This window comes from Lotus japonicus, chromosome 5 (assembly GCF_012489685.1).
Source record: "Lotus japonicus ecotype B-129 chromosome 5, LjGifu_v1.2".
Taxonomy (NCBI): domain Eukaryota; kingdom Viridiplantae; phylum Streptophyta; class Magnoliopsida; order Fabales; family Fabaceae; genus Lotus; species Lotus japonicus.
The window spans coordinates 10,812,481-10,826,209 of record NC_080045.1 but is presented as its reverse complement, the minus strand read 5'-3'; the positions used below and the strand labels follow the sequence as shown (position 1 = coordinate 10,826,209).

The 13,729-nt window shown below is 35.9% G+C and overlaps 1 protein-coding gene across 1 annotated transcript; it reads right to left on the bottom strand.

The window, feature by feature from the left end:
• Positions 1-772: 772 nt before the first annotated feature.
• Positions 773-11,842, bottom strand: LOC130717214 (ubiquitin carboxyl-terminal hydrolase 26). Its single transcript, XM_057567356.1, has 15 exons — positions 11,707-11,842; positions 11,548-11,603; positions 10,923-11,023; positions 10,219-10,815; positions 8,497-8,752; positions 6,738-7,474; positions 6,462-6,570; positions 5,643-5,821; positions 4,870-5,154; positions 4,593-4,791; positions 4,153-4,224; positions 3,661-3,891; positions 2,589-2,852; positions 1,276-1,423; positions 773-1,199 (listed from the first exon to the last, which is right to left on the bottom strand). Exons 3-15 carry the CDS (start codon positions 11,000-11,002, stop codon positions 1,105-1,107), a joined length of 3,252 nt encoding a protein of 1,083 aa, XP_057423339.1. The 5' UTR covers positions 11,003-11,023; positions 11,548-11,603; positions 11,707-11,842; the 3' UTR covers positions 773-1,104.
• Positions 11,843-13,729: the final 1,887 nt, after the last annotated feature.

Sequence of the window (13,729 nt, the reverse complement as noted above, 5' to 3'; positions counted from 1 at the left end):
TAACGACTAACATTTGCCTATAAAAAAAAACACAGATTTATTTATAAGCTTATGAGATAATTTTATTAAAATAAGCACAAGAGTTTATAAATATAAATAGATATAAAAATGTATTCACATGCTTATTTTCAAAGCTTATCAAAATATAGTCAAATTAGCAGGTCATAAATTATTTTCGTAAGTTAGACTTAACATCTACCAAAATGCTTATTCTATAAGATAAATCTAGATAATCTCTTCCATACACACCATACAAAACTGGCGAGTACTAGATTTGACACCCCACTCATTTGATTTACTCAATATTTTAAACATCAGACTACTAATTAAACAGGTGAAGTTACCGATTGAAAATTTTCTTATGAACCAATAATAATTATATATAATTTTAATATTATACAAAATACTATATGAAAAAGTAAGTGGAATCCAATATTAAATTGCACGAAATTATCACATCATGCTATAAGATGAAAAATAATTAATAAATATGTAAACCTTTTAAACTTGATATTATTTGATTAAAAAATGTAGAGAAAAATGATGATGCACCGATAGTGTAAGAAAATCTTACACCGTCAACCAATCAGATTTCAAGGATGTGCCACATCAATTAATGAAATTAAATAAAAAAAGAGATTTTCTCACATTCTTGAAATCTGATTGGTTGACGGTGTAAAAAAACTTTACACCATTGGTGCATAAAAATTAAACTCAAAAATGTATTATAAAAAATGAATCCTCAGTAATTATTAGCGAAACACAATAAGTCTTTATAACAGTTGATCAGTAGTAATAAATAGTCAAAAACTGTGGTGGTAATAATAGTAGGTTAATTAAGTGGCATGCCTTGACTTTTAAATAAGGTTGCCTCCTTCACCCTTGAGCTTTTGCTCATATGTACATAAATCAAAACAATACAATCCAAAATTTGCCATTATGGTGGCTAAAGACCAATAGCGTTCAACACCCGCTAAGGCCGAGGCATAAGGAATTTTACATGGTTGGATCCCACCTAACTATTTCTTTTCTCCTTCATATTTGATTTTTTCTTGAGACGCCTATACAGACACACAAAAATACATACTGCTGAAAATGCGATTCCTAAACAACCTGAGATGAAACATTTGATGTCAAAAGTGTTCCGCGAAACCCTTCCTCGGTATGCTGCGAATCCATTTTCTCGTCACAAAGCTCATCTGCGAAAGATGAATATGAAGACATTTATAATATAAAAGGGAAAAGATAATCAAGTATCTGTACCAAATGGCTTACCAGCAATATCTCGATTTTCATGGATCTCAGAGTCCCTAACTATAACTTGGTCTCCAGCAAATATGTTTACATCCACAAGCGTAGTACACTCATCATCAATATCAATTGTTTGATCACCTTTTTGCAGAATCTGGTTTTCCTTGACGACCTGAGAGTACAATTACCAGATGTGGGAACAAAAAATTGGTGCATTATGAAGCAATGAATTGGTTGCAATATAAAAACTAAATCACAATAGGGAGTATCAGCAAACACCAATCATATAACCACCTCCATGAATGTCATTAAATTTGTGTAACCTATGTTTGTCTTCTCTCAAGCATCCAAAACCCTACCCTCTTTTTGAAAACCTAATTACTTTGATAATTTATGCCAGGTGCGCTTATTTAGGTGGAAAAGTAGGGAGGCGAGTTAGAATCAAAATCACTTCACACAAGCCTGGCACAACAAAGTCGGAAAGTTGAAATTAACATACACCTAATTATAACCAGAATACATTTAGCCTTTCACATCGCATGAAAATGAGTTCAAGTCGGAAAGTGATTTTCCACCCTCTACTAGCAACAGAAAGAGGAAGATCATATTCCATCCCACTTTCCTAATATTTTCAGTTTGCCAAGCCATCACCTTCAATTCATGTCTAATCCATCCAAGTTAGATTTTATTCAATGTCATATTAAATGCTTTCACACAAACAGACAAGTACAGAGACCTTAATCCAAATATTCTGGAGTTTCAGGTTCTATCACTGAAATTTGACCCTACCCCGTACTGGAAGTGAAGCTTTGAAATATGTTTAAGAGCTAAAAAGTTAAACAATTAGGGGCCAAAGAATGGTAATGGTTTTCATAACTATAAAACAAGAACCTATCTATATATGCTTCATGTAGCAATATGTGTGTGCACACCAGAAAAGAATACCCAGAATATTGAAATTTCAAGATTGGTTCTTGGATGGAATGAAGCGGTATGGATAACTTCTAATCCAAGAACCGACAAGCATGCCATTGCAACCCATCATTTGGATAAAACAGATAGAAAAATTATGTTTGTACACCTCAAATAGGTGTATCTGCCTATGGGAGATAGAGAATGGAAAAGAAGAGAGAGCGAATTAGAGATGAAATGGGAAAAGGTTGATAGAGGTGGGAAAAACGAGGTGTAGAAAAATAAGTCCAAAAAGATATCTGACTCCAGCATTTTCCTGTGCCTAAAGGTTGAGATATTCCTTGACCATTTTTAACCACTTGAGCTTAGACAGCCAACATTTTAAACCAGACAAATAATATGCATACAGCGCAAACTTGGCTTACCCCAAATGATTCCCATATCATCATTTTCAGCTGGTAAATTGATGTCGAAGCAGAAACTTTTAGCATAACTGAACTCCCATTTTTTGTCTTCCGGGAGCGCTTGGAAACCCGCCGATCTGTTTCAGTTGTGCCCTTTGAAGCCTCCAGGATCGATCTAGGGACTTCTTTTCCACGGACAAGAATTACGCATATGTCCTCATTGCAATAGTTAAGCTTCTGCATTAACTCACAACTTTCCTTTTCTCCAATGCAACTTTCACAAACCTGAATATCAAGAAGGGTAAAAATCATATTTTAAATGAAAAAAATATATATAATCCTATAAAGAGAGGAAGTTTCCAGTAAATTTGGTATTAGAATATCAGAGATTTAGAAGAAACAGAAAAATAAATACAGAAGTTGGCTATAGAATTTATGTGCAAGAGAATAAAGGAATGGATAACAGTATAGAACTATAGATTCAACTGAGCAAGGTACAAAAACACACAACTTTCAGACTCCAGTAAAATTATCACTCAAATAGTCAAATTACAATTGTTTTAGTCAGGGACAGAACAAGAAAAAATAGGTAAGGGCGAAAGTTTAACACATTTAGCAAAACTAGCCATTACTAATCTAAAGAAGCAGTATAAAAAATTTAAGAGGGGCGGAAACAACATTTAAGAACTATCTTATTGAGGAATTTTTTTCTCTTGGGGGGCCACCACCCCCTTAGATCTCTACATAGGTCTGTCCCATGTTTTAGTTAAGTTACACGCACATCCGGAAGCAGCTTTTGTAAGACACGATTGCTCTCATTCAGAAACATGCATTGCAACCTCAATTTTTTTTTCAGAGAAAGGTTGTTGTACTATGCATGTGATGAAAAGAGCTAACAGGAAAATTAGAAAAATCAAGGACATGCCCTTCCAGGTAAATCTGAAACATTAGCATGAACATTTAGTCTAACATAAATCAACACAAACTAGCATATTGGATTAAATGTCTAATACACAGACACACATTCACAAGAATATCAAGGTTGGGGTATAAAATAGCATATGCAGCAAAATGTGTCAGAGCTTTGGATTACCTCAGGAAAGGTCCTAATCACAATTTGGCCATTTTCACTTTCATTATTCACTTTATCCCAATTGGACAACTGATCCTCACATATGGGCATCTCTTCATTGGTTCCAGGGAAAGCATTCTCCGAATCATTAATTTTCTCAATTCTTGCAGATATTCCTTTGGTCTCAATAGCACCCCATTTTTCACAGAAGCATTTCCAATCATTCTCAGATATGACGGTTAAGCCACCAGCCTAGAATCCACAAATGGAAGTAAAGACTGAGAAACTGACAAAGAAGAACAAACATATTGATATGCCAAAATGGAGGGAGAGACAGAAGGAGCAACTAGGTGTCCGGGATATTACAATTTAATTATTTTAAAAACAAGGATTCAAAGCATACTAAAATTTAGTTTCTCTAAATATTTTAATGACAGAACATTGCAAGCGTGTACATACAGGTCACATGACTACAGAGCAGAAACATATTTTCTTTACAATAATACAACTTACAGAAGACTCTCTTGGGTATATAGCACCGCGTCTGAAAATCAGTTCAGGAGGCCTTTCAAGGAGTCCTGAGTGCTGAACAGCAAGGGAATAAAACAGTTAGAATCTGCAAAAACAAAAAATGTAATTCTACTTGCATGTTACATGTCTAAAATTGCTACAGATTAAATTTGACAGATTGGAGATGCCATGTCAAGTACGTGCAGACCCAGTCATTGTGTTTAGTTTATGAGTTAGAATCTGGACCTGCAACTAAAATTCCTAACACACATGCATAGATTAACTTTTCAAAGTAAATCTTCTTAAAGTAAGTGTATACTTTATGCCTAAAAATTCAACTCTAACCAAATGCAACTAGTAATATACTAAATTGAGACAAAAGCAAACTAAGTGATTACCACAGAAGAGGATACAAAACATGATTAAGTAAAGTAAAGAAGTACCTTTTCACACATCAGTGACTGAACTACCCCATCTAAAGTTTCAGGTTTATCTGAATTCTTGATAGCTGGATTAACATAATTTCTCCACTTTGAAATCCAGGAAGAAGGAACTAAGAAATACTCGCAATGTAGAGAGAGAGGCATACTTTTCCCGCTGAATAGTTTGTCATGAGTCTGACGCTCCCTTTGTTTCAATAATCTGCAGCAAGAATACAGCACTCACTTTAAAATTTGTCTATAGATTTTTATTTAAATAGGAATGTACAAATGAAATAACCTCAAAGAGTCCTCCAAGCAAGCTACTTCAGATAATTCAATACTGCATTGGGAACACTCTCCGGAGTCTAAAGGAAAAGTAGGGCAACCCAGAAGATCATCATGTTTTACAGAAGTGGCATTTTTGTATAAGAAGAGCCAGAAACACTCAGGGACAAGCACCCGCTTAGCACCAGTGGCTAGCTCAGGCATAAGTTGCCCGTGTGGACAAGTAATAGCTGCTGTTGGTCCAGCATCAGCTTCAGAAGGAGCATCAACAACTTTTCTTTTCCACCACTGCAGCAACCTACAAAAGTAAACCCATAGCTTAATCGGCATTAGCATCGTGACTTGCAAATTATACTAACACCATAAATTGATCAGAAACGGTAATGGAATTATTTATGACTGGGCAATAGTGTATTATATGCAATTGTGATTTACTGGTGTACAGGGATTCTGTTTAGTTAGTTATCAACAGTTAGTTGGGTGTCAGTTAGTTATAAAATTTATGTTACAGCCTCCATAACAGCTCAGCCCAAACAGAATCAGTTGGTTGTTAGAACACCAGATCTTTTAAATGTAAGTGCTTACTTCAATGAATTCAGTTCTCCAATCTCTGCATTTTTTATTCTCCTATGCTCCCCCCCTCCCTCTCTATAATCGTAACACTGGGCCAGTCACTTAAGATATTAACAATTTGTGTAACATAACAGAAAACTGCACTTATCACCACCGCCCCCTATAACTTTCTTTAGGAGTATATTTGACAGGAGAAAAGATTAGCAATCATACCATGGTCTGGACACATAGTACTTTCCATCTTCACAGTTTCCATCAAGAATTTCCCGTGCAAGTTGCTTCAATGACTCTCTTTGATCTCGATAAGTGTCAGCTGACACCACATTCTGAGCTCCATCAATCAGGCAATCCCAACAGCAGTCATCATGAGCAAGTTTTGGCCCCCCACCATACTGAAATTTATAAGCCAATAAAGGAACATGTTATAGACTTATAGGCATGATATCAGCAACTATGGCAAAAAAGGAGATATATGGGAATAAAACAAGCAATTTAACAACTTCTTAATCTCTTGATAGAAGCTTAAACTTCCTGTTGTTTTCATGTACACTGTAACTCATTCAGACAAGTGTACTGAATTCTCCTTCTCAAGTCAGCAGAAATAAAAAAATAAAAAACCCAAGTCATAAAGGCTATTGTTTGCCAAACTTCCTGACAAGTTTACTGAACTCTCCTTCTCAAGTCAGCAGAAATAAATAAAAAACCTACTTCACAAAGGCTATGTTTGCCAAAATGTTCCTCTTTCAGACCCACATGACAACAGTTTCCCTGTTGGCATCACCAAGAAATATCCTAAGTTTGGTGCTTCATGATGATAATAGCCCACTACTTCAAATTATTCAGTAAAACACATAAATGACACTAGATTAGATTGTCTCTGCTAATGCTCAATCTGATAAATTTTCTTTTCATCACTCCTACCTATGTTATCCATTGCAATATGGGAAATTCCACTCAACATCTTTCATATTGATTTAAAAGGGGCTTCCAAGATCAATGAATGGTATCATAACAGCTAATGAAGACAGTTACCTTAGACAATAATTGATCCCATGCTTTAGAAGACAATCGCTTCATTGAGGCAACTTTTGACACTGGGACTTTCCCATGTGAACATTGGAGGGACGTGTTGTCGATAGCACTGCATTAAAAATTAAGTACCATATAAATTAAGTGAAATAACCCTATCCTAGTAATTGACAGAATGAAAGCTGAAACTAAGGCAAGGAAAGAATTTGGCCACACAGTAAAAATAAAAAACCATCGAAATATTTACTGCAAAGAATGCCATAAAAGATAGGCACTAACGTTGGAATAATGTTTTCAGCCCACTGGCGAAGCCAGTCACTAGAAATCCAAAAGTATGGTTGCTCCAACGGTTGAACAGGAGCTTCTGCTAAAACAGATCGAACTTCCTGTTTCCTCTCGTTGATACGACTCACTTCTAACTCTTTCCTATGAGAGTATTGCTCACAGGCATCAACATATGAAGCATTGAAATTTTGAATCTCTTCAGAAAAATGAGAAGGAAGACAACCATTTTCGTGTGCAGTAACTGCACCGTCATCACTTTCTCGATGGTTAGCACCACAAACCATGCCCCCCTTTTCATCAACATTTTTGGTGCGCTTAAGGTGGTACATCAACATGTATGCATCACTAGATGAAAATGTCTCTACTTGCGAGGATTGTGAGTGAGTGGTGCTTAAACCATTTCCATTGTTGTCAGTTACCATTGCTTCAGAGATATTAGAATTATCTACATCAGTTTTAACAGATTTAGAAGTTGGACATGAAGCTTCTTCGCCAAATGGATGACGACCCAAGTTAGTAACATGCTCATCATCAAATTCCCACCATTGCCCAGTGTTCTCATCCTTGATGTGAGCAATATAATGACCACTATTCGCAGCAGTTCCCTTGTGAATCAGTACAGCTGACAGGTCATATATCAATTCACATTGAGGTGGCTCAGACAATCTATGGTGCATCTCAAGCTCAGCAGGAAATGAAAATGCAGAAGTAATTTTCTTTTTTGTAGTTGTCTGTCAGGAAATAGAAGAATAAAGAAATATATATATCAGAAAACAATTTAGAGCACAGAAAATTGAAATTTACTTCATAGCATGAAGGAGATTAAAAATTGCAAAAACAGGTAAACAAGATCACCCTAGCATGAAACTACCAAGAAAGAAAAAGTTACTCATGCGTGATTCCTATGTAAAGAAAGATTTCCAAAAAAATTCAGAGAAATCAGCAATAACATGCCATAAAACTTATGAGGCACCATACAAGTTTGCAAAGCAAATCAAGCATCCTTTCTATATAACCATTAAAAGTTCTTTCGCTTTTTCCTTACATATAAAGCTGAAACTATATTATACCCAGAATATCCTCCTAAAAGAAAACAAGAAATACGAAAAACAGAATGCAAAACACGAAAGTAAAGCTTGTATAAATAAGCCAATGTGTGAAAAATATATTAAAAGGCTCGTGCATTTTCTGCTAAAGCATTTTGACCAAGATGTCTAATGTAAACAATGATACAGAATGGAGGAATATTTTTCATTTACTTGGGGCTTTGGCATGGACCGGAAAATTGGGGGAAAAGAGAGAGAGAGAGAGAGAGAGAGATGGTGCACATAAGCAACGAAAAAACAAATTTTGTAAGTCCAGAATTTGATTACATTACTATATTAGATTAAGAATGATAGGGAACTTGACAAAAGAATAAAAATCCTATAAAAAATGAAAAAAAAAAACTTAAAAGTATACAATTATCTATCTCTTTAAGTTTCTGTATTTACAAATTGAAACATAAGCGCTGAACTACAGTGGATCGTCATAGCAAGATTCACTTTGCCTCTTACAATGCTCCCATCCCATTGAGTATTTAATATCTATCTCTAAGAATCTTTTGGAGTTTCTCTGAAAATCCTAGTAATACTTATTGCTCTCTTATACCCAAAAATCACTAGAATCAAACCCGAAAAGGAAGTTACCATTGAAAAATGCATGACATTTAACAGCGATAATAATGATGAAATTCAAAACTTTTACACAATACCTTAGGAAGGAAGACATAACGCTTAAGCTGAAAATTAAGGACATCAGGTAAGGAACGCAGCTTGATGCTTCGTGTAGCATCAACTCTTGTTTTACACAACTCACAAAAATATTGATTCTCTCCATGAAGCTTTTCCACAGTAAGGTAATCATCTAGGCTCTCACCCAAACTTCCTAATCCCTTGACATTCAACTCCAACTCATAGAAGTCTTCCATTTTGGAAGAAGCTTCAGAGTCTCTTCCACATTGTGAACACCTGCACAATAAAGTGATAAAGTAAAAAATGTGTTTTAGTCAAAAGCAGAGCTAATACTAGTAAGTGGTAACACGAGTTTAGATGAAGTATATATAAATATAAGAAATTTATTTGAGATCATTTAAACATAAATAACCAGAATAACTTCTAACCTAATACCACACTTCAAGAGAGGGTTGTGTTGGAAATATGTTTGACACTTCGTGTTAGAAACACACAACAGTGAGACACTACAAAATAGATAGACACATCAAATTTTCTTGCGCCACCATGTGTGCATCAGTGTCATGTCCTGTGTCCATGCCAGTGTCCTTGCTTCTTAGCTTTTGACCAATATCAATAAAAGTAATCCTAATTCATTGCTTGTTTCTAGCAAATGATATCAGAGCTATGTCAAGGAGCTGAGGGCGCTTAATAGCAACACTCATGAATGACAAAAAAATGGAGATAAGGCTGGAATCAATTGAGATAAAGGGGGGCATGAACAGAGAAGAGCAAGAAGCGAGGAAATGAGAACGAAAAGCAATACTCAAGAATCTAGAATAGGGAGTGGAGAAGTTAGCTTGACTAGTGGGAGTGCACACCAACGTAAGAAGGGGTGGGAGCTAGAATCTTCGGTTGTGGCCAAAGAGACTAATGCAAGACGCTTTGGGTAAGGAAGAGAACAGGCGAGACTCAGCTATGGTGTCCGACAAGGAGGGGGTTCAAGAGCAAAGATTGGTTTCGAAGATCATCCTTCAGGTCACCAAATTGAAGAAGCAAAGAAGGAAGAAAGGAATCTTGAAGGTAGCATGAAGGTCAATCGACCTATGGTAAAGGAAGAACATCATAAATCGTAATTCATAGAGAAGAAGGAACAAAGGCAAAACGAGGCAATGAATTGAAAAGTGTTCATGACAACCACCTTCTGGGTGAAAAGAGAAAAGTCTATGGACAGAAGGGAAATTCCTTATTAGGCCCATACTCTAAGCTGTTTGAAACCCAAAACAGTGAGTTGGCTTCCTTCCTGTCCAGTGTGCACCTCCTGCACATTTGGGATGACAATATATGAACTTCTGAATTTGGAATTTGATGACAGCTTAACGAGAAGTAGTAACTGACATGACTCTTCTTAATGACTTCACCTGGAGTTAGAGAGTGAAGGAGAATGCAATAAATATAAGAGAGTTCGAAAGGGCCTGGATCTTTGGATTCATTGTACAGGAAACTTGGGGAGAGCCCGGCGTCTCTCGAATATCCAAGAATTAAGTGTAGTTTTTACCAATAAACACAGTTACTTGCCCGTTCCTATCAGGTTTTTCTTTATGTATTGGAGTATATGAGGGGGTAGGGGAAGGGTCCAAAATAAAAGAGAAAATTATGCCATCATCCATCATCAAAGCCATAAACACGTTAAAGAAAAAAAGATTTGTAATAGAAAAAAATGATTCTATATAAGTCAATAAGTAGCTACGAATGATTCTTACGTAGTCACATGAGACACACTTCCCCGGAAAAGATCTTGAACTAAAGTTCTTGCCTTGGGAAGTTTGGAATGGCTCAGGCAACGCTCAAGCAATGACAGAAGCAATGTTAGAAACTCGTGGCTGTCCTGCTGAACACCATTGTCTAACTCCAGTGTTTTTACAAATGGAGAAGAATCTATGAAGGCCATTTTACTAATATGCAACTGTACAAAAAGCCGAGCCAGTTGATCTAACACTGGTTGCTGCTGCAAAACATCCACTTCTGCAGAAAATATGCCTTCTCGGAAAGCTTTATTCATATATAAGCACTGGAGTATACTGTTGGCATAGCATGTTGCACCAAGATTTGTCAAACCTGCAGGTGAATCAGCAGACTCACGAAGATCCTTGTTAGGGTCAGGACCAAGACTTTCAACAAAATCAGACATCTTCTGCCATAAGCCAGACTTCCGGGTTCCATTTGGAGGTGGAACCAAAGCACAGAAGCAATTCGGGTTATCTTTAGTATTTACTCGACAGCCCGAACACGCCGGCTTCCAAATCATATACAGTTGGTTCATATCCTCTTCAGTTACAACACCAGTTTTGTGAATTTTCCTACAGAAGGAGAATCATAAACCAGTAAATAGATACACAAAGGAAGTAACAATAAGTTCCAATTCCATTTCATAAGCTAAAAACAAAAGAATATGTAATAGTAGTACCTCCATATTTCAGAAGTGCTGGCACCATCATCCCCTTGTCTCAGCCTTTTATTTTTTGTTCGAGTCGTTGGTCTACTCATTGCACAATACAAAACCTAGCCCTGAAAAAAGCACAAAAACTTTGTATAACAGCACAAAACACTAACTTCCTTCAGAAAGATACTGAAATTAATCAATGCACCATTTCCTCAATCAATTTTTAGACCTTAAAACAGCAAAAATGAACTAACAACAGAAAGTCCTATTGGTTTCGATTTACGCTAACAATGAAACTGGAAAAAATACAAACAACACATCAATGTTCATGGAAAAAAATGCATTCAAGCACTTACATTTGTGTCACATTACAGGGAAATCAAGTAAAAAAAAAAAAACCCGAAATTTCCAGAAATTTGACAACATTGCGACAAGTTCACTTGGTCATGGTGATGATATTATTGATTGCAGAACAAAACAAGCATGAACCGAATTACATAAATCACAAAGAAACCATAGAACCCTAGAAATTCCTAACAGACGCAAAATCAATCAACGGAGAAAGAAACAATAAAATTAATCAAATTGCAAAAAAATGATCCAAGAAACTGTGATATCAAAGGAAGAGAAATAGTGGTAGCGACAATACCAGAGAGAGAGAGAAGCTGCTTTCAACAGCAAGAAGATCAAAAATCACTTCAGATTCTGAGAAAAATAAATAAATAAAAATGAAGAGAGTAATAGAAAATAATACAAAGAAAGAAAGGAGTAATAATAATATTATTATTTTTTCAATTGAGGTTTTTACCTTTTTAAGGGTAGAGAAGGGAAAAAGAGGGAGAGTCAGAGTGAAAGGGATGGGTTTGATTGAAAGAGGGAAGAGGGACAAATGATTTTGGTTGGTTTGTGTTGGGCCAAGGCCAAGTATGAAATATGGGACAATGGATGGGTGTAGTTTTTATTCAGTCAGAGCTTTCCTTTTACTTCCTGCCTTCAGGGCTCAGGCTATATCATACAGCTACCTACACACTTTGCCCTTTAGACTTGGAATAATGTTACCTACACACCTCTCTTTGAGGTGGAAGAGGTGGAATGAGGAGAGAGATAGGAAGAAAGAAAAAAGTAAGAGAGAGAAAGTATGAGATGTGATAGATGGTAAGATGAGAGAGATATAAACAAAAGGAGGTGAAAATGAAGTGTTTTAAAAATGAGGTGTGTATATATCATTACTGTTTAGACTTGACATAACATTCCTTACTTTTCTATACATCGGAAATACTAATTGCACTCTCGAGAAGAAGTTGATCCTTGAATTTTTCTTATCCAACTTATATATTTTTTAACTCTTATCACTTGAACTATCATTCGATAACATACGACATTTCTTTTATTTCACAGTTAATGCATATGATGAGAGAATAAGAGATAAATATGATATCAAAAAGAGAGATAAATATGACATTATAGGTGCTAGAAAGTAAATGCAGAAATGGATGGGGAGATAAGTAAAATCAACATGAAAAATGACGTGAAACAATTATATTAGTAGATGTACAACATTGTTTAATGTTTGGATTTATCCTGAAATGAGAAAAACTAGTGTGTTTTTTTCACGGGTAATATGTCTATTGTATTTGATACATTAATCAATCTCTTGATTATTAAAAATATATTAAACAACATATGAAATAGAAGAGTCTGAAATGCTAAGCAAAGTGGACAAAAATACTTCTCTTCTAAGCCTGATTAAGATTATCAGGAACTCGTTTGACATTCTTCATGAACATGAAGACAATAGCACAAATCATAGATATAAGGAATCACCAATAAAAACTTCCAATCTACTGGAATGACACGTGGAAATTTTTTTATGAGAATTAACCCGAGAATGACACGTGAATTTTTTTTTAATGAGAATTAACCTGGTGCTGCTACGTCACTAAATCAGCCTGATAGAAGTTGTTCTTTTCTAATATATATTGATTAAAAACATGACATTATAATAGTTAATTTGGTTTTTTAAATACTTTTAATAAAAAAATAATTAGGGGGCGGAATCCAATTGCGCCATTCTAGGATCTCACCTTTGATCAAGATGAAGGTGTAGTTTTCACTACGAATCCAACCTACAATATTACCGTTATGAGCGGTACGTTATCCAGTTGAAATGGTTGTTGTTCATCCATTCAAGCTTTAGTTGAAAATAGTTTTTTTTTTCAAGTAGGAAATCAATTCTTGGGGTCAAATAAAGACAAAGGATATGGTGAAGGAGAGAGACTTTTACAAGCTGATGCAGCTAAGAAAGTCTCGTTGATCCTGGAACGAAATGAGAATTTTCAATAGGCTTTTCTTTTGTACTCCACACACGACCCAATAGGAACGATTTCAGCGGGTTCTGAATGACCTCCCTTTCACGGTTAAAAAAGTGCTTAACCATCGAAGAGTGAAATGATCATTCAAAGCAGACTAACTAAAGACTTCTACTAAGGCTGAGCTTAATAGGAGCAAGAGACTTGGTTAGAAAGAACTTCTTTCCGGCGAAGTGACAGTTGGGAGCATGAATGAATGGCAATAAGCGTTTGGTGTGAACGGGAGCTCGTGTGGAACCTTTGATTTATGGCGTAACAACGGTCTGAATGAATGTCAGATCGGAACTCAAAGGAGAATGTGGTGAAAATTTTATGCATCGGTGGATGAAGATTCGCGAACATGCTCTGATGAAAGCCTTGTGGGTCTAACGCGACCCATGGAATGAAAGACTTCAGTAAGCCTGCTGGCCTTGCTTTCAGCAATCCTCCACCCGTCGCTTAGATTGTTGAAATCGCTCAATT

Excerpts from the sequence above, each read along its gene's own strand:
- LOC130717214 (XM_057567356.1), bottom strand. The coding sequence starts at position 11,002 with ATGAGTAGACCAACGACTCGAACAAAAAATAAAAGGCTGAGACAAGGG. Across the intron at positions 4,225-4,592 it reads AGTCACTGATGTGTGAAAAG|CACTCAGGACTCCTTGAAAG; the intron begins GTACTTCTTTAC and ends CTTGCTGTTCAG. Across the intron at positions 3,892-4,152 it reads TATACCCAAGAGAGTCTTCT|GCTGGTGGCTTAACCGTCAT; the intron begins GTAAGTTGTATT and ends TGTGGATTCTAG.